At 52.6% G+C, this 22065-nt stretch overlaps 1 protein-coding gene across 2 annotated transcripts in view; it reads right to left on the bottom strand.

The window, feature by feature from the left end:
* Positions 1–368: 368 nt before the first annotated feature.
* SIPA1L2 (signal induced proliferation associated 1 like 2) overlaps positions 369–22065 on the bottom strand; it is a 145043-nt gene continuing 123346 nt past the window's right edge. Inside the window, exons 16-22 of one of the 2 annotated variants that reach the window (XM_081298625.1) lie at positions 19546–19696; positions 17421–17640; positions 13388–13519; positions 4216–4269; positions 3594–3717; positions 2793–2874; positions 369–1767 (exon numbers count right to left, since the gene is read on the bottom strand). In XM_081298625.1, coding sequence (XP_081154751.1) covers positions 1621–1767; positions 2793–2874; positions 3594–3717; positions 4216–4269; positions 13388–13519; positions 17421–17640; positions 19546–19696 — 910 coding nt within the window. In that variant the 3' untranslated portion in view covers positions 369–1620. The remainder of the gene's footprint in view (positions 1768–2792; positions 2875–3593; positions 3718–4215; positions 4270–13387; positions 13520–17420; positions 17641–19545; positions 19697–22065) is intronic. The other variant, XM_081298626.1, reaches the window with a different exon arrangement.

The following is a 22065-nucleotide window of genomic DNA, read 5'->3' as shown; positions in this document are numbered from 1 at the left end:
TTAACGTGCCCCTCACTGTAAACCCTCAGGGCAGCCTAAGAACCACTTGGCACCCACCCAGCTCTGCCTGTGGTCTCATCTCTGGAAGGCCAAGGGCTATGTCTCTTACAGTACCCACTTCCCACCAGGTGCCTGTCCATGTCTTTTGCCCTAGCCAGACTGAAATCCAGTGAAATCCTCTTCCTGACGACTCTGGACTAGTCTTATTGTATGTGTTGTAAGAATAGCACGTTATGTAAATGAGATGATAATAAGGAAGACAAACCGGGCACATTACGCGAGCCGGGCCCCAGTTAACCCAGCTGTAAAATGGGACACCACACCTTATCTACCAAGGACACTGTAGGGATTCAATAATGAGACAAGAAACACAGATGAGGGTCTGGCACAGAGCAGGTACTAATAAATACTAGTTACTCTTTACTTTAAATCAGCCTGGGATTCTCTAACAAGGCAGCTAAATGGTATTCAGTATACAACGAGATCTTAAATGACCCAAAATAAATCCACAGACTGTTGACAGATCATAAAAGGTCTACATCCACCTGACAAGGCTGTTACTTACGTGGACTTCTTTTGAACATTTATTAAAAAAGCAAAATGTATATTCATCTCAAATATAACAGTTAAAAATGGTAAAGCAATACCAACGACTCGCTCCTCGCAGCCTCTAGCCGTGGTCCCCCCCAAGCAGCCTCTCTGCCCTGGGCATGCCTCTTCCTCCCCAAGCTGTCTGCTGCCTCCCTCCCCATCATAGTGCAGGTAAGACCACATCTTATAAAATTAACAATTCAAGGTTAAATAAGCTTAAATAAGGGTGTTAAATACAAGACATGTCATCAGAGCTTCTGTACAAAGATACACGAATGTGGCGCTGCCCACGGGAGCCCCTGGCTCCCAGCACACAGGCAGCTCCAGTGTGAGTGGATCTCTCGTTCCAGCAAAGCAACTATACACAGTGAGCTAAGAGTCGAGGGACTACAGACCACTCGGCGAGCCATTTACAAGGCATAGTATCTTTTTTAAAAAATCAGAACACTGTTAATATTCAGGCACCATTTGTTCCTGCAAATAAATAAGTCTCTACAGTAACTGCATTCAAACTAGTGTTAGGCCAGTGCTTCTCCATGAAGCTTTCCAACTACTGACTAAGCCTCCCTCTTTATTGCTATGATAATGTGGCTGTGGAAATAAAGCTACTGTACATCCAAAAAAATAGAGCACCTTTACCATTAAAGTGTACATCTGACTGTTTGTCTCTGTGTCTACTTTACAACACTAACACCCAATGAGGGCCCTGCTTGGCATCGCCTCAGTGGCTGGCACTGGAAATGGAGCCCGCCTCTGCCCCCAAGGTGAGCCAGGTGAGCAGCCAGGCCCCACTTCATCGCCAGAGGAGGGTCTCAGCGGACGAGGCTCACGTCCCCGCCCTGTGAGTTACACTCATCTGCACTTCACTGCTCCCTCTGTGGCTGCCTGGAGGAGCCAGGCCCCGTCCTGCTGGGGTGAATGGCACTGCACGAGATGGAACAGCAAACGCTACGCTTGGTGACAGCACACTCAGGACCCTGCTGCGGCTGGGGGGGCAGCAGCAGGCCCCGTGGCCTGGTGAGGCGCTGGCTAGGACTTCTTGTCCACAGTGCTGAAGAACCACTCGGTGAACCTGCGCAGCTGGGCAGCGGCCGTCTGGGACTCCTCCTGCAGCCGCAGGTTGTCCTCCCGCAGGTGCTGCACCTCGGCCTGCAGCACGGCCTTGTCTTGCTTCTCCTGCAGGAACACAACAAAGTCAGGGGCTGGCCCCTGCTCCCCGGGGGCCCAGGAGTCCCTGTTCTCACTTTTCCTGACCTCTGGGAGGGGGCGTGCTTCCTTCAGGGAGGGGACCTGCCAATGACAAAGGGACAGGTGAGCAGTCCATTGCCTCTCCGCTTATCCCACCACGCTCCTGCTCCTTCATGACCAGGGTGCCCGCCATCTTCCACCCAGAGGGAGACCACAGCGGGCAGCTGGGAGGAAAACCTGATGAGCCTGAGCTTCCCAAGCAGCCTCCCGCTACAAAGGACAGAACCCAGGTGCCCCTAGTGTGCTCAGTGACCAGAGGCCTTTCATTCCTTCACATGCTTTCTGGCTACACTATATTTCCACACTGACTTTTAAAAATGTGCCACTCAAAACTATGTAAGAATGATTAAAAATTTCAGAGCAGTCCCACCTGGAGTCTGCAACACACAGTGACAAGAAGTGTGAAGCCCCAGCCCCAGCTCTCCGGGGCCAAGAGACCCTCGCCCCAGCGGAGCTTGGCAGCGCCTGCCAGAGGGGTCTGACTTGATCACTGGTCCACCAATGGCCCTGTAGTACTGTGTGGGCATGGCCAAGTGGGACGTGGCCAGTCAGGGGCTGTTCCTGCTCTTGGTGCCTCTGGCCCCACCCTCAGGTCCCCCTATTCCTTCTAGGCTCTCCTCTGCGCTGGAAGTCCCTGATCCCAAGAGGCAGCTGAAGTGACTTTCCCTAAGGCTGAGGCAGTTTTCCTGGGATCCTGCTCTCCTCAGCCAGACTCCACTTTAGCTCAGATCACCCCACTGCTCCTCAGCAGCCATCTCCCCAATGTTCTTAGGACCCCGCAAACTTGTACTCTGTCAGTAAGGCCAGCACTCAACCTCTGTCGAGGTTCCCTTTGCCTCACTGTCCATCAACAGCTACGTGCCCCACAGAGATGGTGTCTCTCCTCCTCAGCATGGACTCTGGTCCCTGGTTTGAGCGCACCTCCTGCATGCCCAGGATCCTTGTCTCTTTACCTTCCGAAGGTCGGTCTGCAGTTGTCGCAGAATTAATTCCAGTTGATTGACTTTCCCGGTCAAAGTGGATGGAGAGCGCTCCCTAGCAAACAGGTCTAATTAGAATGACTCGGGACGTGAGGGAGGACACCCCTGGTAAACCTGGCACTGGACATTACTCCTGTGCTGGGAGCCTGGCAAGGAAAGGAGTGATGTCATGTCCTACTGGAGGGTGTCCCCTCACTGCTATAAAAAAGACTCACTCTGTATACAGGCACAGAGGTTGGGAAGAAAGCAAAGGGTGGAGTGTGTGGACAGAGGCCAGCGGGCAGCCCTGGCAGCTGCAGGTGGACTCCACCGCCCAGCTTGCCTGTCATGAACGTATCATAAAGCTCAAGGGAACGTGCGAGTGAAGGACAGCTCAGTTCACACAGAGGGGAGCACGCCACTTCCCGGGCTATGTACTCATGAATGCAGGGTGACAACGGGATCTGAAGCCGGGTCTGGGGCAGGTTCTAGAGGAATCTTGCCCTTGGTGGGAACACAGCATGCATGGCCTGGCAGCCTGAAAGCTGCTTGGTATCACTGCCTGGCACTGTCATGATGACTAGGCAGCAGAGGTTGACCCTCTGGCCCCTCCTGTCCCTTTCTACCAGTGAGGCGTGCCCCTGTATTGTCAGCCTTAGCAGATGGGACCTGCCTGCACAGAGGAGCAGCCATGTGGCCGAGCACCTTCCTCCAGGAAGGCAGGAAGCCTTGCCAGTCCCCTCCGTCCCTCCCCTGGATTCCTGAGGAGGCCCAGTGGGACAGGGGTCCACGTACCCAGCTGAGTCCATGAACTCTTTGCTGCTGCCTGGATCTACGCACAAGGGCAGTTCCTGGGCCCCTTCCAAGTCCTGCCCGTGCTGCAGATCCGTCAGGGTGCAGAAGGATGCCACTCTCTGGTCTGGGGGCGGGGGAGAAGAACAACAGAAAGAAGAGTCAGTATCAGCTCCAGGGCACTTTTTTTTTTTTTTTTGGTAGAGATGAATTTAGTACAAAATGAAATCTGTTTCCCCCTCCAAATCAGTTATTTCCCTGCTTGAAATAAAACAAAGAAACAGAAACTCAGGCAAGCTGACAACGAAAGCATGAAGATGGCTGTCCCACAGGGCTGCGTGGCAGGGACAAGCGGCAGATCCTGGTTTGCTAGAGCCAATCTACTCTCTTCTCTCCACACCCCAAGCTGCTGGCTCCGTGCGGAAGAACAAGCTGGATGATAAGGGCCGGGGAGGTGGGCCTGTCGGCAAGCTCCCCCAGACTCGAGAACATTCCTGGACCACCCAGTAAGGTTCCCCCCACTACCCCCAGCCCAGAGAGCAAGGAGCCATGCAGACATGCAGACACACAGACACAGAGCAGGCTACAGAGCAACAGGAGGCAGCAGCCAGCCGCAGACAGTCACCTAGAAAGGACGCGTGGTGACAGAGCAGCCCCAGTTCCTCATCTGGGTCAAGACCTGAAATAAGATCCAGAGTTCTCCCATGAGCAGGGACGCCCTTGTACCCGAGGCTCTCGGGCCTCCCAGGCTCAAGTGATGGGGTGTGCAGTGCAGAGCGCAGTGTGGCCGCTCACCCATGTGGAAGACAGGAACTGGGAGGAGCTGAGTGCCAGACAACTGAGACCACGTGTACCACGTGTATTCGTGCTGTGGACAACAGAGACACCTGGCGCGCCACGCACGCGGACCCAAGCACAAGCGCCATTGACTCACTCCACACACTGGGAAGGAGAGAAACTGGCAAAGCCAGTCCCTGGAAGTTGGGCAGGAAGGTCAGGGCACGGCACCTGCAGCTCCAGAGCCCAGGGCTCAGCTGAGCGGGTGTTGTTTCTCAGCACAGGCCATGCTGGCCAGAGGCGCTGAAGATGCACGGGAAAGTCCTTCTCTGCACAAGGTGGACGTGGGCTACAATCCACCCAGGGCCACTTCCCTCCCCTGGCCCTCACTCCTGGTTTCCGAGAGGCACAGCTTGAGCGTCAGTGCTGTGGCAGCTCTTTTGTGTGGCTGATTAATGGGGGAGAAGCTGCACTTAGGTGCGCCCTGTTCTTAATTCACCCCACTGTCTCCCTGGCTGCTCAGTGAGCCTCCTAACGAAGCTACCTGCCTGTCTGGCTTATGGAGGGGCACATACTTCCAGTTAATTAAAAAGAACGGCCATGTGGAGGCTGCCAGGAGCCTAGGAGGAAAGCCGGGGCTGCAGGCATAGTGCTGGCGGTGGGCGGCCCCAGGCCTGGCATCCCGGAGTCCGTTGAGCCCGCTCATAACCACTGTGGGGTTCTGTCAGGGGCCCCTTTCTAACGCCTGCCATAGCCATCCAGATGTCTTTCAGTGAACCTTTCTGAAAATCCCACAGGTCTCATCTTCTGTAAGACAACACTGCAACTCTACAGTCCCAAGACGACAACTCTGTCATCCATTCAGCACAGCACACTGAGACTTCTGCAGAGGATGGGTTTGTGACAACCCCAACAGCATAATGTGGGTGCTGCCCAGATTCACCCAGGGCTCCAGGTGCCCGGCAGACGTGGGGGTAGAGCCAGGGCAGCCTGGCTGGGGAGGTCCTGCCTGCTGTGGTGTGCCACACAGCCCTGTCTGTAAGGTCCCTAGGGAGAGCGCGTCCCACTCAATGACCAGAGCTGTCATGCTCCTTGGGGAATTTCACTGCTTACAAGAGCAATGCCAAGAATGTCACAGAATTAATCTCCCCACTTTCTCAAAGAGCTTTGCTGGCACCATCCTCACTGTCCACTACCAAGGGGGCATCTGCTGGAGCCATCCTCACTGTGCGCCACCAAGGGGGTGTCTGGTCAGGCTCGTATCCCACCTAACACACCTGCTCTAAGGCCCACATCTACATACCTGGGTGAAAAGGCTTCAGCTGTGCCAACCTTAACTGATAAGACATCCCCAAGACAGGACTGGCTCCTGGCAGCTACCCAGATGTTCCCTGGGAGAAACGATGTCCTGCTGGTCAAGAGGCAGGCCACAAGGGCCATGCGGCCATAACCAGGCCTGCGCTGAAGCTCCTGTGTAATGTGGCCCATCTTCCCGAGGGTGTCCAGGGGAAGCTTCTACAGTGATAAACACTCAGTAATCAAGTGACTTCTGACCAACAACCACACAGCCCAAAGGAAACCACAAAGGCCCGGGAGCCAGGGCTGCGTGAGCGCACGGCATGTGCAGCCTCCCTTTCCCCAGCTCTTGTCTGAGCAGGTGGGGCCAGGGGGACATCAGCGTGGCTCACATGAGACAGCCCACCCCTACCCCTTTACTTAATTTAAACCTTGCTCCTACATTTTAAAAACGTTTAACATGTTAACACTGAGAGGAGGTGGAGTTAATAGCTACCTGTGACAACTTCGGGCTGCCATCAGACGGCTGGCCGAGTGACTCCCAGAGCCCACCCAGGCTTTTTACAGCTCTGAGGGCCTCAGGCCAAGCCCGCAAGGGCGGGCTGAATTGTATGGCCAGGTTCTGGCTGCAGGGATGGATCAGGACCACAGTGTATGGGGGGGTGTGGCCAACAGGACCTGGATGTCCCCAGCTGGTGCTTCACTGGCAGCTGGTAGCCTGCTGGAGAAAGCAGGTCATGGGGGTGAGCTCTGCAGAGGACCACGGGACACTGGCCCTGTATCTATTTCCAGGCTGCCAAGAGGGAAGCAGCTTTGTTCCACCACATGCTCCTGCCACAATGTCCTGCCTCACCGCAGCCCCCAAAGCCATGGGTCCAGATGACCAAGTCCTGAAGCCGCTCAAACCACGAGTCAAGGTAAACCTTTTCACCTTTAAGTTGTTTATCTGACAGCAGCATAACTTGCCAGAAGCCAGAGGCTAGATCAAGAAAACTCATCTCCAAAAGCAGCGCCATTCCAGCACACCTCTGCTGAAACCACGAGCCAGAGACAAGCTAGGGCCTTGTAGCTCCTCCGAAGAACCAGAGGCTCTGGTTGAGGTCTGTGCTCATTGGGCTGCAGGAAGTAGACTTAACTGACTGCCAGGAAGCAGCACAGGTCTGCAATGGGCTTTCGGCACAAAGTGCTCTGGGCCAGACTGTGGCCACTGACTGGCGAATACAGAAAGATAATGGCTGGAATCTCCCCTGAGGAGCGAGTAAAGACAGCCCTGGCCTCGCTCTTGACTTGAGATGCAGCAACTGAATCGGCTTGAAGCAAATTCTAACTTAAGCTGGAGACTTACACTTTGATTTACTCTAAACGTTCACCTTGCAGTTTTCTTCTTGTGCAGTCACTTTTCTTTTTTCTTTCTTCTAATCATGTTACCATGAGGAGCACCCAGCCTGTCACCCACCGTTTCCTTATGCTGGTGTAAACACACGTGCATATCACACATCACTAAATTGACGTCATCAGCTTTAAGCTGAAACTTTAGAACTGAAAAAGTTCTCATTATGAAAGTTTATGGTTACCATGGGATCTAAAAAACCGAGCCACAGCACAGAAAGCTGTTTTAGAGAAGATGGTTATATGGTCATCTTACTCCTGCTGCAGTGCCTGAACTGCCCCCATGGCTTTGGGGACCTGGTGGCAGTTGCCAGCCATGGAAAACGTGGAGCGATGGAGCACAGGTCTCCTTGGCTGGGGGTATGGAATCACAACTCTGATCACCTGCTTGCTATTTCTCCTCTCAAGGCCGCTCCTGGTCACATCTATGCCATAAGTGCTCCAAACTACACTTGATATGTGGGAGCTGCTCTAAATCCCAGGGCTTCTAGAGAGACTCCACTCCCATGCCCCTTGCCCCTGCCCCACTGGTTGAGCCTCAGCCAGCTTTCCCAGTGGCTCTGTCCCTGTCTCCAAGCCTGAGGGGGTAGAGACTATGGCAGAGCACCCCGTGCTTGGGATGGGGTGACATTCCATAAGCCTGTCCCAAGTTAAACATACTCATAGCTCAACAACACAGCACACGGCCCTGCTGGCCCCACTCAGGGTCCCAGGGCTGAGGGAGCTATCCCTTGCTGCCCTGCCCAGCGTCAGAGGCTCCTTCTGCGTGAAAACCCAACCCCAGCTTCCATGGAACACGCAGTGCTTCTGCACTATGGGACAGTTAACATCTGTTAGAGGAGCAAGCCAGGAAGTCAACATACACACTCTGGTCCACACCCAGGCCGCTGAGTGCTGCGCTGCCAGGGCTGAAGGGCCTTGCTGCACACGGTCAGTGCATCTTACTTGGGAGTTCTGAAGTGCAAAGGGCAGCTCGCCCCACTGAAGAAAGGAAATGCACATTTGAAAAAAAGCCTGGACGGTGGCCAGCCAGGTTTTCGGCTTCCCACTGTGGCCTGGGAGGACTGCAGCTGGGCCAACAGCATGTGCGCTCAGCACCCAAATCACCTCCTCCTCTGGACCCAGGAGATAGCTCTACTTTCTCTGACATGTGGCTTTTGGGGTAGAATTAGGTGGTGTGTTCACTTATTAATTTTTAATGATGCCACACAGTATTTCTCTACAGAACACCTTTTCACTCTTTTGAATAGCCACTTCTCAGGAATGAGGTGTCTGAGCAGTGGGGTGAGCTGTGCAAGGTGCTGTGCTCAAGCAAGAGAGGAGCCCTGGTGCTCTGCAGGGCACCTTCTGCTTCCCAGAGATGCCAGTTCATTCTCCACCTGCCACAGGTGGAGCTGGTGCTCACCCGCCCTGTGGTGCCCGAGACTGATGGCCGCCTTCTGGCCCTTGTGCTCCGTGTGTGTGGGCTGTCAGCTGCAGAGGTGCTATTCTTTTGCCAAGATCCTGAGTGCAATTTAGATACCCTGCTTTGCCCATCATAGGTACAGGCAAACCCTAGTGCCCAGCACACCTCCCTCAAATCTTCTCTTGAAGGTGCGTACAAGGTCTGTGAAATACTTTTATTTGGTCATGTTACCTTTTGTGTTCTCTTGTTATCCCACAACTAAAGATTACCTCCAAATGGTGGTTTTTTTTAACTGTTTCTAAAATCAACTTTTCTAGTTCCTAAATCCAAAGGTATGCCCTTTGCCATTTAATTATTGAAATATATTCAGATTTCAGTGTGTGTTCTATTTTTCTTCAAAAGGACTTATTCTATTTTTGAATCATTGTAATAGTTTTAATTATTATTTATAATAGATTTTTTTTGGTTGAACATTGTTCCTCTGTTGTCTGAGTAGATGCAATTACTTTAACCTACTTTTGGATAGCTGAATTGAAATTGTTCTAATCTACAAATTAATTTGAAAAGGACAGTCATTCTTACTCATGTTAAGAATTTTAGTCACTGAAGTACTTCTTGGACCTACCTCACTGTAATCTAGTGGTGGCTTGCTTTCCAAAGAACACGGAATTCCATCTTCTGATTCTGCGGCCATCTCAGCAGGAGACTCTGAGCAACCACTGTGGAGAGTCAGCCTCTTGGGAAATATACCATCCCAGCAGGAGAGGCGGAGCCTGTGCCCACCCAGGGCTGCTGGCCTTGAGACATGCTCCGACCACAGCATGTGGCGAGATGCTATTCTGGGACCTCCAGCACCAGGTCTGGCAGTCACAGAGCACCTGCTTCTGCTCTGCAGATTCCCAGCGCCTCCTGTGAAGAGTGTGATCACCCTGCTGGGGATGGGGTCCCTGCCACAGCCTGGAGCTCCACACTGCAAGGGAGTGGAGTCCCTGGGACGTGCAGGTCTCAGCTAGGCTCCAGCCGCATGAGTGACTCTGAGTGACAAAATGTGGAACAGAAGAGCCACCCAGCTGAGCATTGACTAACCTGCGGCATAGAAAATAACGGAAATCATCGGGGTTAGCTGTACATTTTGGGGTGTTTTGTGATGTAGACACAGGTAACTAAAAAAAATTAACACTTTGAAATGATGTATACCAAGTTACTTTGTTTATGTTTATGATCCCTAAAAATTTCTAAATGTCAATGATTCCAGCAAAAGTTAAAGGACATGGTTTCAAAGGGCAAGTTGGCTCCTCTAGACTTAGGGCTCTGCTTGGAAACATTCCCACAGGTATCATGCAGTTATTTGGAATAAAGTACACATTCCAAGGCTTTTGAGATATCTTTCTTTTTTGGGTTGGGAATTTAACCTAGGGTCACTTTATTACTGAGTCACATCCCCATCTCTTAATTTTGAGACAGGGTCTCACTAAGTTGTTGAGGATGGCCTCAAACTTGTGATCCTCCTTTCTTGGTATTCTGAGTTGCCAAGGTTACAGGTGTGTGCCACTGTGCTTGACTGGAGGTATCTTATCAATCTTTTATTAGAAATTTCAATCTTTTATTCAAGATTTTATTAGAAATAGGTCATAATTCTGTTAGATATACTTTTTTTTGGAAAGTGATATGATCAGTTTAATTACTTCAACTACTATAACTTGTTATAATTAAAGTTTTTTTTTTTTTTATTAGACTAGCTAAGCTCTTGCCAGGAACAATGCATAATCTTTTCAATCTATTACTGAAATTTCATTTAAGTTTTTCCATATCAATATTAGACAATTGTCTAATGGTTCTCTTTTTTGTGTGTGTATTTAATCAGGAAAGAATCCTATTATGCAAGAAGGCTGCTTTTAAATTTCAAGAAAATTTTAAACAAGGGCATCATTATTCTCTGAAACTGAAAACAATTAACTGTACACTTACTAGTTTCAAGTGGCATTTGGGATGTGGGGATTTCCAGATGACCTTTACAATGACCTCCGCATTCTGGCCTTCAATTATTTCTTATGCCCCCCCCCCCCCCCCGCCCCGCCCCGCATTAACTGGATTCATTCCTATGTAGTGCCTGACATTCCTAATTCCTCTAAAACCCCCTCCAAGGGCATCCAGAGAACGCTTACTGGGAAGCACAGAGCACAGATGTGCGTGCTGGCCAGGCAGCATGCTGCTACTTGGCTCAGAGGGAACCAGCTGCAGTCTAAGAGCAGCACCAGGATGGAGACAGAAAGCCTCTGTAGGGTTGGGCAGAGCCCCGTGCCCAGGGCTCCAGTGTGAGTGCTGTGAGCTGAGGGGTGCTCTAAGCTGGCAGTGCTGGACAGACTTGTCACAGGTTTCTTTCAGCTTCTCCAGTTAACTCCTAGGACTGTCCAACTGCACACTGAATTGACCAGGTGACCCAGCTCTTGAGCAAGGGCAGGGTCTTGTCCTGACCATATTAGGGATCTGGGTGTCCAGGTATGTCTTCTGGAGGGGACAGCAAGGACTCCAACCATGGAGGGGCCCCTACTGTGGCCATACCAGCCATCTGGCCTGGAGTCTGAGGAGCCTGCTTGGGGAGGCGGCACGTGTCCTCTTCCAGGCTAATTTCATCTTCTTTCTAATTTTGTTCATTTGTACTATTTATTTTTTGGGTCAAATCTGCTAATGGTTTATCAATATTCAAAGAAAAACTGATGACTGACTTTACTTATAAAATTCACTGAAATTTCATTTTGCCAGGTTTAGATTTATTTCATTTTCTTTCTTTTCTGTAGGGGTTTTTAGTTTTTGTGGAATCTTTCTGAAGTATCGTCAAGTTAGCCAATTTCCACATCTTCTTCCACTCTAACGTTCCTTCAGGCCTGACTCTGGCTGAAGTCCAGGGGTTTAACAGGTAGCATTTCTCCCATCATCGCTCACACACACATAAAATGCTTCTATGAACTCTTTCATTCCTCCCAGCACGATCATTATTCGATACTTAAGATCTCTGAAGGTTATTAGAGCTTCTTGCTGGTGTGCTTCTAAGCTACCTCATGGCCAGTGATGGTCGAGGGAGCTTCGTGAATGTGGTGTGCAGACACCTGACAACCCACCCGAGTTCACACAGCCTACATCTGTTCCTCCTACTGTTGAGACAAATGCTGTGGCTTGGACGTGCAGCATCGCCCAGGATCTCACGTGTGAGATGATGTGAGGACATTCAGAGGTGAGGTGATCAGGCCATGAGAGCTGTAACCTAATCAGCAGATCGATGCACTGGTGATTAGATTAACGAGGGAATGCCCTGAGGTTTGTGTTTGTTCCTCTGCTTCCTGGCCACTATCCCTGGGCAGCTTTCCTCCACCACAACCCACCATGATGTCCTGCCTCTCCCCAGGCCCAGAGCTACAGCGTCGGCCGACTGTGGACTGAAACCAAGAGCCTGAATAAATACCTCCTCCTCTTAAGTTGTTTTTGTTGGGTCTTTTGATCACAGATCACAGCAACAAAAGAGCTGACTGAAACAGGAAGCCATGCTTGGGCAGATGAATAAATTTGGTGTCTGCCCTATTGTTGAACAGTATGGTAAATCTGTAACCTTAAATTTGTGTGTCCAATGTCGACTTTAGCTCTTAGGCAAAAGCGAACATATCACAAGATGAGATGTGTGGTGTGAACGAGGTAGGTTGTGGGGAGAAGCCTGCAAAGAGGAATGACACTTTGGGTTCTATAAAGGTCCTGGGTCTCACTTCCACAGGCAAAAACACTCCATTTCTGAAGGCCTGCTTTCAAAAGCATTGGCTACACTTACATCAAAATATGGGCCCGAGGATGGGGCTGTGGCTCAGTGGTAGAGTGCTCACCTAGCATGTGTAAGGCCATGGATTCAATTCTCAGCATCACATATAAATAAATAAATAAATGTATTGGTCAAATTACAAAAAATATTAAAAAAAAAAAAGAAAAACATGGGCTTGGGGGTCCTGAGTCCCACGAGACCCTCAAACTGCCTTTGAGAGCTCGACAGTGAAAGAGCAAGCCCATGGGCATGTTTCAGGCTATTCATGGGAGCAAGGCTCTGGGGAGCAGGGACTCCAGAGCTGGTTCTATGCTGTCAGGAGAGCAGGCAGAGCGGGCTCAGGATACACCATTCTCCTCTTGGACAACCCCTGCCCCCCGGGACCTGAAGAATGGCCTCGGCTTCTGCCCTACACACAAGGATGCTGCTGGCCAGAGGAGGCCTCTCGAGTGGCCGAGAAGCAAGGTTGCTGGTGCCCTCCTGAGACAGACCCCACCTGTTTCATGAGGCCTGCCAGGCCACGGGTACGGTAGAGGGGGTGAGAGAGGCAGAAGCTGCCATCATGACAAGACAGACAGGAGAAGTTCTGAGTCCTGACCTTGGGCCACTGGCTCGCTGTGCATTACACACAGGCCAGAGATACAAGGAGTAGGCGTCTTTCCCGTAGCCACCACCATCTATAAGCTGGGTCATGTGTCCCCCAAGCAGCACTGAGCAATAGACAGCAGGACTGGGGGAAGGCCCACATGGTGGCTCGTCTCTGGGGTGAGCAGATCATGCCACGTTCACGCCTGGGGGGTCGTATCCTGCCAAACCCACACCGTGGCCCCTGGAGGGTCCTCCACCTCACCTCACCATGCCTCAAGAAGACATGGCCAAGAGGAAAAGTGGCTCATCCCACCCAGGCCACAGTGAGGTCTCCACTGGGATCCTGTGCCCACTGCTCATTCCATGTGGTGAAACAGGCTCAGGAAGCTCCTCAGAGCCCAAGCCTTCTGCTTGAGTTCCTTCTCAAGGATGGGTGACACACCCAGCACCTGACCCAGAGGACGATGCACAGGCTCTGCCCCAAGCTGCCAAGAGCTCCCAGGGCAGGTGTGAGGCCAGGAGGGTTAGGGTGTTTACCTTCAAATGCCCGTGCAGCATCCACCAGGTGGGACCACGCCAACCCCGTGGCTGTGTCTGGGAGGGGAATCAGGCCAGGATCTGCACACTTGGACTTATCCGACAAGGACCCGTCCGAGAACCAGAACTCATCTAAAGAGAAACAAGACCAGGGAGTCAGCCAGCACAGGCACTGCTGTCATCTCACAACCACAGGCACTCATCCCTCCCAAGTGGTGCAGGGCACTAAGGATATCTTGCTCCCTGTGGAAAGGTCAGCATCAAGCTACATCACCCAAAGGGCTAGAGAAATGGCAGTCAAAAGAAGCAGTCCATGAGACCAAGCTGGGCGGTGGGTGCTCGGGCTCAGGGTGGAGACACAGGATCACCACTTTCCAGCTGTCTCCTGAGCACAGGAGTCTGCCTGACTGAGGTTAGAACCTCCTCCTTCCTGATGTTTAAAGGGTTACTAAAGAACAAAACTATTGAGCTGAGCCCCAGAAATTCGAGATGCCTCACAGACCAGCTTATTAAAAAGTGTGGTGAGACCTGCTTTGTTCTAATTTACGATCAGAGAGAGGACACTGTTTCATAGGACTCAGCAGCATGATGGGACCTCACATGCCCTGATTGCACACACGGATCTTTTCCCTTTAAATTGCCATCAAGGTCTGGATTCTGTCAGTACTGCACCAGGGGTAAGGACCTGTTATGCACCTGAGGACACTCTAGCATGCCTTTCTGAACCCACCAGAGTGCTGTATGCAGCTGCTCATGGACACATCTGCCTAATGAGACCACTCACAATAATCACCACCTGGCTGTCTGAGCCTGCAATTAAGTAAAGTAAGGGACATAATTAACCAAATGCACCTGTAATTCCTGTTCCTACATCCTTCTGGGGAGCTGTGAGATGCTGGCAATTGGACCAAGACAGGGTCTATGCATCTGGCCTTGAAGGATATCAACAATCTTGTCATTCTCCTGACAAGCGCAGTCCTCACAGACCTCTCCCCGTGGCAGGGAGACCCATCCAGCCATGCCCTCTCAAGATGGGGTGCCACCAACACCACAGTTTTCTCCCAGCCTTCAATCTGAGGAGAACCCAGCAAGGGGTGTTCTGTGCATGTGTCCTGTCCCTCCCACGCCAGAAAGAAGAGTGATTCCCGCATGCTCCAGGGAGAAGCGCTCAGTCCTGGCCAAGGGGTGAGCCGGCAGCCAGGCTGGAGTGGGAGCTGGGCAAGAGGAGAAGGCTGGCTCTAGTTTAAGCAGAGAGGTGAGAAACCCAGGGACCTTTGCTTCTGGGCAGATCATCCCTTCTGCTGTCAAACACGCGTGGGCTGTGCTCCAAGCAGGGTGCTTCACCAAGTGCACAGCAGCCCCGGAGCGAGGTGGTGGCAGCCACCCTTGCTGCAGGCTTCCAAGTACAGAGTCTCAGGAAGCTGAGCAGGCACCACATCTGGAGGGGTGCAGAGGCAGGAAGGCTGGATGCTGGCCTGGTCCCTCCTTTATTCCCCACCAGAGGGGCAGGAAGAAGGGCACACAACAGGACGGAATGCCATTCAGGTGTGCAAGCAGTCCCAGGGCCAGCGCTGGGTGAGCCCTGGAGAGGAGGTCACCTTCCCTCTAGGCCTGGCACTCTCAAAGGCGGACACCAACCCAAAACCTGTCTGCGAGCACCTCCTTCCCCTCACCACACTGCCATACCCTTCCTGGGTCTACTGTAGACAGGTGGAGAGACAAAGAGCAAAGGAAGACAATGAATAGAGGGACAGTGGCCAGTGCCAACTTGGAAGGGTGCCGCGAGGCGCCATTCCTCCATACTCCGAGGAGCAGTTGCCTGGCGTGTCTTAGGCTGAGCAGCTAAAGCTGTCTCTGTTCCTGGGCACCCTGAGGTTCTAGGACACGTGGCCCTTTCTCTGAGGCTGGTCTTGAAAGGCTAATGTCCAGAAGGGGTGGGTGGGTGAATCTCACTCAGCCAGCCCCTGGCTTCTGCTTCCTGCCCTGGCACAATGCTCAGGCAGGTGCTATCACTGAGCAGCACTGGTGACCACAGGGTCTGAGACAGTCTCAGTGCCCCTTCCACAGCCCAAGGCAGCTTGGCAGCCCTCGCCTCCTCCACTCTTAAAGAGGACCAGGAGGAAAAGGAGGGGATCCTGGGTGACTGGACCTGCAGAATGGGCCAAGGACATCAGGGGCATGGAAGCTGCCCCTCTTGGCTTATCTGCAGTGCAGCCTTCCCTATAGTCTGCAGCCCCCTCATTGTCTGCTGGAGCAGTCTTCAGTGAGCATGCCACCTGCCGGGTGGCTCTGACTGGGTCAGGGAGACACGGCTCAGGCTACAGGGGAAGGCAAGAGGTCACAAGGAAACACACAACAGAACATAGTGCACCAAGCTCCTGCGGAAGGCACGCCCACATCAGGTGCCATGTGGGCAGCACCCGTGGTGAGGGGTGCAAAGCAACGCTGGGAGGTGAGCCCTGTGGGAGCCTGAACCAGTGCCTCTCCTGGGTAGGAAGAGCCTAGTGCCAGGGGCAGCCCCATTGCGGCCCAGAGCCCAGGGGGGCTCCTCCTAGAAAGCTGGAGCGGCAGCTCCTAAGTTCACACCTGGGCTTCTCTTCTCACCCCAAACCTGAGACCATGGTGACTACAGAAATGATTTCTGAATCAGGGGACATTACCAAACCTTGCCTGTAATGTAAGCCAGCAGTGGCCTTCACACACCGTCCACTGACGTGCTGCCTCACCACCAATGGTATTTGGACACTATGTGTCCAGTGAGCAGTGAGACAAAGGCCTGCCCTCGAGGAGGAGCCCGGCCCACCCTGGAGGCTCACTGTCAGGATCTGATGAGCCGCGGACAGCGTAGAGCCCAAGGAGGCAGGAGCCACGGCTGGGCTGCACAGACACCATGGCAGGGGCCAGGCTGTCTCTGGTTTCAGCTTACTGAACAGGGGGCACCCTTGCCTGGCGTGAGTACCAAAGCCCGCTTTTCCAAATCCAGCTCCCCCAGCCTTGGGCTAGCTCGGAGGCAGACACTGCTCTTCTGGTTGATTTGGGAAATAAAGCAACTGAAAGTCCCAGAGTGGCCCCAGTGCCACTTCACATCTGGAGCGTTTCCTGGGGTTTGAGGGGGAGGCGGCACAGGCAGGGAAGTCACTGACAGGAACCTCCTAGGGTGCAAGGGCACAGATGTTGCTGCAGAGGACAGAGAACTGCAGTGCTGCCTCTGTGCTGGTGGCCTCTCTTAGGCCATCTGGAGGGGCTAGGAAGTGGGTCCAGGCCCCTCTGCCTAGGCTTGTTCACCAAGCTTGAGATTACAGTAGCCATCCACTGATGGCTGACCTCACTGATGGCTATCTGCCAGTGAGCCTCCCAGACTGCATTTCCTGGTGGTCAGACCCCTGGGGTTCAGCTATCCTGTCACAGGCACTCCAGGCCAGGATGAGAGGTGTAGGGGAGGAAGGAGGCTGTGCAAGCAGAGTGCCTGCCTCTGGGAGGTCCTTCCACACTGGCTGGGAGTGCTATGTTGCTAGCCCTTCTCCCCTGACTTAAAATTGGCAAGCACACACCTGGGTCTGTAGTGACTTGTGCGTACTAAGTTATCCCTGAAATACTAGTTCATTTATCCTAACCCTGTGTATGTGCACGAGTGTGACTGGCAACTGAGCCCAGGGGTGGCCCCCCAGTGAGCTGGTCCCAGTCTCTTTTTAATAAAGTTTGGAGAGACTCCTCCTGCCAGAAGACCCACCTGCACCACAGCCTCCCCTCTGCAGGAGCAGTCTCAGGCACGGGAGTCTGAGGAGCTGAGACTGGAACAGAAGGCACTATCTGACCTGATAAAGGAGTTGAGCACTAAGTTTTCAACTCCCTTATGAACAGGTAATTTTGATTTTAAAAAATTTCCATTCTGGAGCTTTTACATTTGAAAATTACCTAAAAGAAAAAGCATATATGACATCAAAAGACGTGCATCTGACCATCCCCCACCTATACAGGGACACAACCTGAGGGGCCCTGAGCCTGGGCCTGTGGCGGGCAGCACTGCACTTACTTCTCAGGCTGCCCATGCTGGGCGCTGGGTGGGTCCTGGGGGGCAGCGTGCTGTGGTAGGGTGGGGTGGTGCTGAACAGGATGTCGTTGGGCAGTGCTTGGTCCAGTATGGAGCTGCGGGAACTGCCGAAGGAGGACCCCCTCCGATTGCTGCACACACTCTCGTCAGAGAGGGTGCGGTACAGCGACCTCCTTGGAGACAGGTTCCCATAGAAGGAAAACTGCGGATAAACAAGATGGGAGTGGACGTTAAGCACTGAAGGGGAGGAGTGCCTCTGACTCAGCTATTGGGCAGCTTTCTCCAGGCTTCCCCATTAGCTTGGAAAAGCTGAGCCAGGCACACGGGCCCCAAGGCAAGTGTACCAGGGCTCCTGTGTGGTCACCGGATTGTAGTGCTTTCTTCTGACATTCTGTGAAGTGTCATCTTCAAGTGCATATGCACGGCTTTACAGGTTCTAAAACGTTAAACCTTATGTGACCTGATGGAGGCGAGAGCTCTTGCACATACCCAAGACTGCCAGTCAGGAAGGAGGTGTGCAAAGCCACAAAAGCACTGGCCTAGCTCTAACTGGAAGTTAGGCAATTTCTCTATCAATTAACTATAAGTGAAGTCCCATAACAAAACTAATTTTGAATACGTAGGCCACCCGAGCCACACAGTCAGGCTCAAGGAACACGCTCTTAGGGCAGGAAAGTCCTACTCTCCACTTGAACGTGCTACTTAGAGAAGTCAGCATTACAATCACTGGAAACTGAGTTACAGCAGTGGATCATCACCAGGTTTAAAGGAACCATGGATTACTGTGGGTCAGCATAGATTGGGTAGGAGAGATGATGGAAGAAGAGCTGGTACTCAGGGACATCAGGGTCCCTGGTGTCCAGCTCCTCCACGGTTGCCCACTCAGCAGTGAAGCCAGCATGCCCACATCATGCAACACCAAATGGTGTCCACATGTGTGAACGTGGCAGGAGGTTAAGGTGCTTCTCCCGGGTGCTGCTCCCCTTCTGTCAGCCCTTTCTCTCAACGAGGAGCAAGCACCATGGTGCATTAAACCTGTACCATAAGCAGGTGGTAGTTTGTCATAGGAAGGAAAAACCCACATCAAAAAGTTTATCCCTACAAGAAAAGCTGTCTGCACTTGCACCTGAGCTCAGTTAAAAAAGATTTGCTATGATGAGTTCTTATGGGATCCCTTCACATAGCACCAGCAAATTCCCCAGAGCCAGCGCAGCAGGCAAGATTAAAGCAGCTGTGGGGTGGCACCTGGTGTGCTGCCTAGGCACACACAGGGCTGCTGTAGCTGTCTCCCTGACTGCAGGCAAGGTGGCTGCCGCGCCTCTCACCGCCTCTCTACTTGAACAGGTGATGTGCTACATTGAAGGGTTCCGTTCTGCACTCTGGCACCAAACATTTCTGTGCACCTCAAACTTCGTCATCTAAGTCTCAGTTATTTGCAGAACAGGGCAAATGGGCTCTGTTACCTCACTCTGTATTATTTAAAAAAGTGGCTTAAGAGACTGTAATCACAACGCAGCCAAAACCACCCACAACAGGCGATACTGCTGCTGCCCGTAAGCAAAAGAAGGTACTGCTGAGCAGGGGCCGGGGAGAGGCCCATCGAGCATGCCTTCCCCTGGGACCTCTGTGCACCTCTCTGTGGCAGAGTGCCAGGTCCAGTGCTGGGATGAGCCCCGCCCAATTCTGGAACAGGGTGTGCATGCCAAAGGTGGAGTGGGCTCAGTCCGGGGCTCGGGAGCAGAGTCAGGCAGTGTGAGGTTCAACAACTAGTCACTGGCCGTGTCCAGGCACGTGCCAGGCTCTGCACATGTCACTTCCAACTATTACTCTACCTCTGCCTGAAGGACCTGAAGCCACACCACTTGCAGGGAGCCACACAGGCAACGACTGCTGGGGCCAGAGGCAGCCTGCCTGCCTCTCAGCTCTGCCTGCCACAGAAGCTGTTCTTCCTGAGCCCCAGCCAGTCCACCTTCCAGGCAAGGCCATCCTGCTCCGAGCTGCTGGCAGGGCCTTGGGAGAGGATATGTAGCGCAAGGTGGACCCTCGGGGTGCCACAATCCTGCTTGCAGTGTTTCTGGTAACTCTAGAACCTCATGACACTGCTCACCTTTCTTCTCCCCTCCTCCACCAAGGGGCTGTCGGGAAGCATCAGTTTCAGAAAATCTTCTTTGGATAACACATGCTGAGTTTCTGAGATGGCATCTCCCACTGCCTGGTGGTGAGCTGCTGTGGACATGACGTCCACCTCACTGTACATCCTGTTGACACAATGGGATAGGGAGTCAGGAGCTAGGTGGTGAGAAGGAAAGCCAGTGGCTAGGTGGGCCACTGTGCCACTCTCTAGGTCACCGTGGTCACCAGTGCACCAAATCTCACACAGCTTCGCATCCTGCACAAGTCAACTGGGAAGTCAGACTTCTGAATAATGCAGAAACAAACCAGATCCCCAAAGCCCAGGATGAGAAAAAGTGTGCCAACTCTTAGAAATAAGGCCATGTTTCCCTTGCCTCAGCTGTCGGGAATCAGGCTGGAGAACACATCAGGAACGAGTATGTCTTCTGCAGCAACGCTGGTCTCTGACACACAAAACAGAGCCCCCTCTTGAGGCTGATAGCCAATGCACAGTGGCTCTCAGGCTGCAGAAGGTTACCTGGGGAGCCTGCAGTTTAAGAGTAATCAGCGTAGGTGTGTGTAAGCATGTTTTATTATCAGTAGCTTCATAAACTTATTTGGATAAATAAAGCAGCTGTGTCCCTTGATTATCAGGATATGAAAATGTGTCTATGCATAATGAAGGACTGCTGAACTGCATTACTGACTTCAGCTATTCTGCAGGGACTCACTGTGAAAAGGCAACCCAGACAGCCAGAGTCCTGGGACGCAGGGTAGTCTGCAGTGGACTTTCCAGAGGTGGATGGTCTTTGCCATGCAGTCTGAAAGGCCAGGCCCCAGGAATTCACAGCCTGCAGCAGCAGTGAGCTGTAGAGCTGATTGCACACAATGTGTCAAGATGCCACTCTATCCTGAATGAGGCCACCTTGCTGCACGTGTCAGCCTCTAGAGAATTCTTAGACTGAGAAACAGCCACAGGCCCCTCAGAATCAAGCAGACCATCTATGGCTCCTGTGTTGTTCCTGCAGCTGGAAAGACCCCCCTACCCCTCCCATCTCAGCAGGCCACACTGGCCATATGAGCAGATAGCACTGAGAGCAGCTATGCAAAACTTTAAAAGCATCACGAGGAGAAATGGCATGACAAGACAAAGAACCCAAGACCTGGCAGGCTTCTGCACAGCCTCATGGGGAGAACCACGGCACGGCTTTACAGAGAGGCTTCTGATCCTGAGCCCCAGGGCTGCGAGGTGCTCCCGCCACAGGCCCTCTGTTCTGGGAGGATGTGGGAGGCACCTAGGCTGCACTGGTAACGGCGTGGGTAAAGAGGACACCTAGGTCACAGTTGTAATGGGCTGTTTCAGTTTCTTGTTTTCATATGATTAAGAATCACTAGCCTTCTCTGCTTCAGTACCAATTTTTAAAAAATGTGTACAGTGACATATGTAAATAAGCACCAAAGGTTTAGTCTGTGTCAGTCACTAAGAGCACAGAGGTGGCAGAGCTTGGCCCCCGAAGGGCCCTGGGGCGCACACACACACACACACACACACATACACACACACACACACGTGCAGCAGGCAGGTGGGAACAGGGCTGTGTGGTACGGAGAAGGGCACACCCAGGAATTGGGCAGGGCACGTAGGCAGAGGGCAGGGTGAATAGCGATACGAAGGCCTCAGCAGATGCTCCAAACCCGTCTCTGTGGCCGCAAAACACTTGGTGGGCTTGCTTTGCACAGGCTTTTAAAGAATATGTGGTGATGTCAGAGCCACATGGAATTTCGGGCAGGGTGTGGCTGACCATTTCCCAGGACACCTCAGTGACAAGACCAAACTCCAGACACTGCTGTGCGGCCCTATTCAACCCTTACCTCAGAGCCACCGGTTACTGGACGTGCCTGTGACCCTGACAGGTGAGCTGCCACGCTGGCTGGGAGCCCTAGCCCCAGGTCCCAGCACTTACTTGGGTCAGGGGTGGAAATAATCTCTCTGACCTCTAATCATCTCTAGGAAATGGGGGCAGGATGAAGGCCCTTTGCAGCCCCTTCCCTCCAACATGTCTGAGAGCACATGGGGGGCTGCCACCTGCCCCATCTGGGTAACTAGGGTGTGGAGACTGAGACTCTGAGGGAATGTGGTAGGGACAGATGCCTTTGGGTGTGCCCACTGCTGCCCAGGGATCCACAGCCCTTCCTCTGGATGCAGGGGTGCCGAGCCAGCAGCGTGAGACAGACCCTGGGTTCTGGGTGGACTGTACAGGGGCATTCCGCACACCTGACCCTTGCAGAGAGTCCTTTGTAATGGAGTGCTGCTGTGATGTCACCAATACTTCTACAAGTGTTTCCCAGAAGCTAGTGAAGGCTGGAGTGAAAGACCTGGAGCCCTCCCATCCTGCGGTGGAGACCCCTGGCTTTACTCTCACACCTATAACACAGAGTGCATGAGACTTCCTTCCTGAGGTTTACTGACGTGACTTTTTTTTTTTTTTTTAAGAGTTCATGTCCAGTTTTAGCC

The sequence above is a fragment of the Spermophilus citellus genome (assembly GCF_964194105.1).
Source record: "Spermophilus citellus genome assembly, chromosome: 6".
In the NCBI taxonomy this organism is placed as follows: Eukaryota; Metazoa; Chordata; class Mammalia; order Rodentia; family Sciuridae; genus Spermophilus; species Spermophilus citellus.
This window is presented reverse-complemented; position numbering and strand designations above follow the sequence as displayed.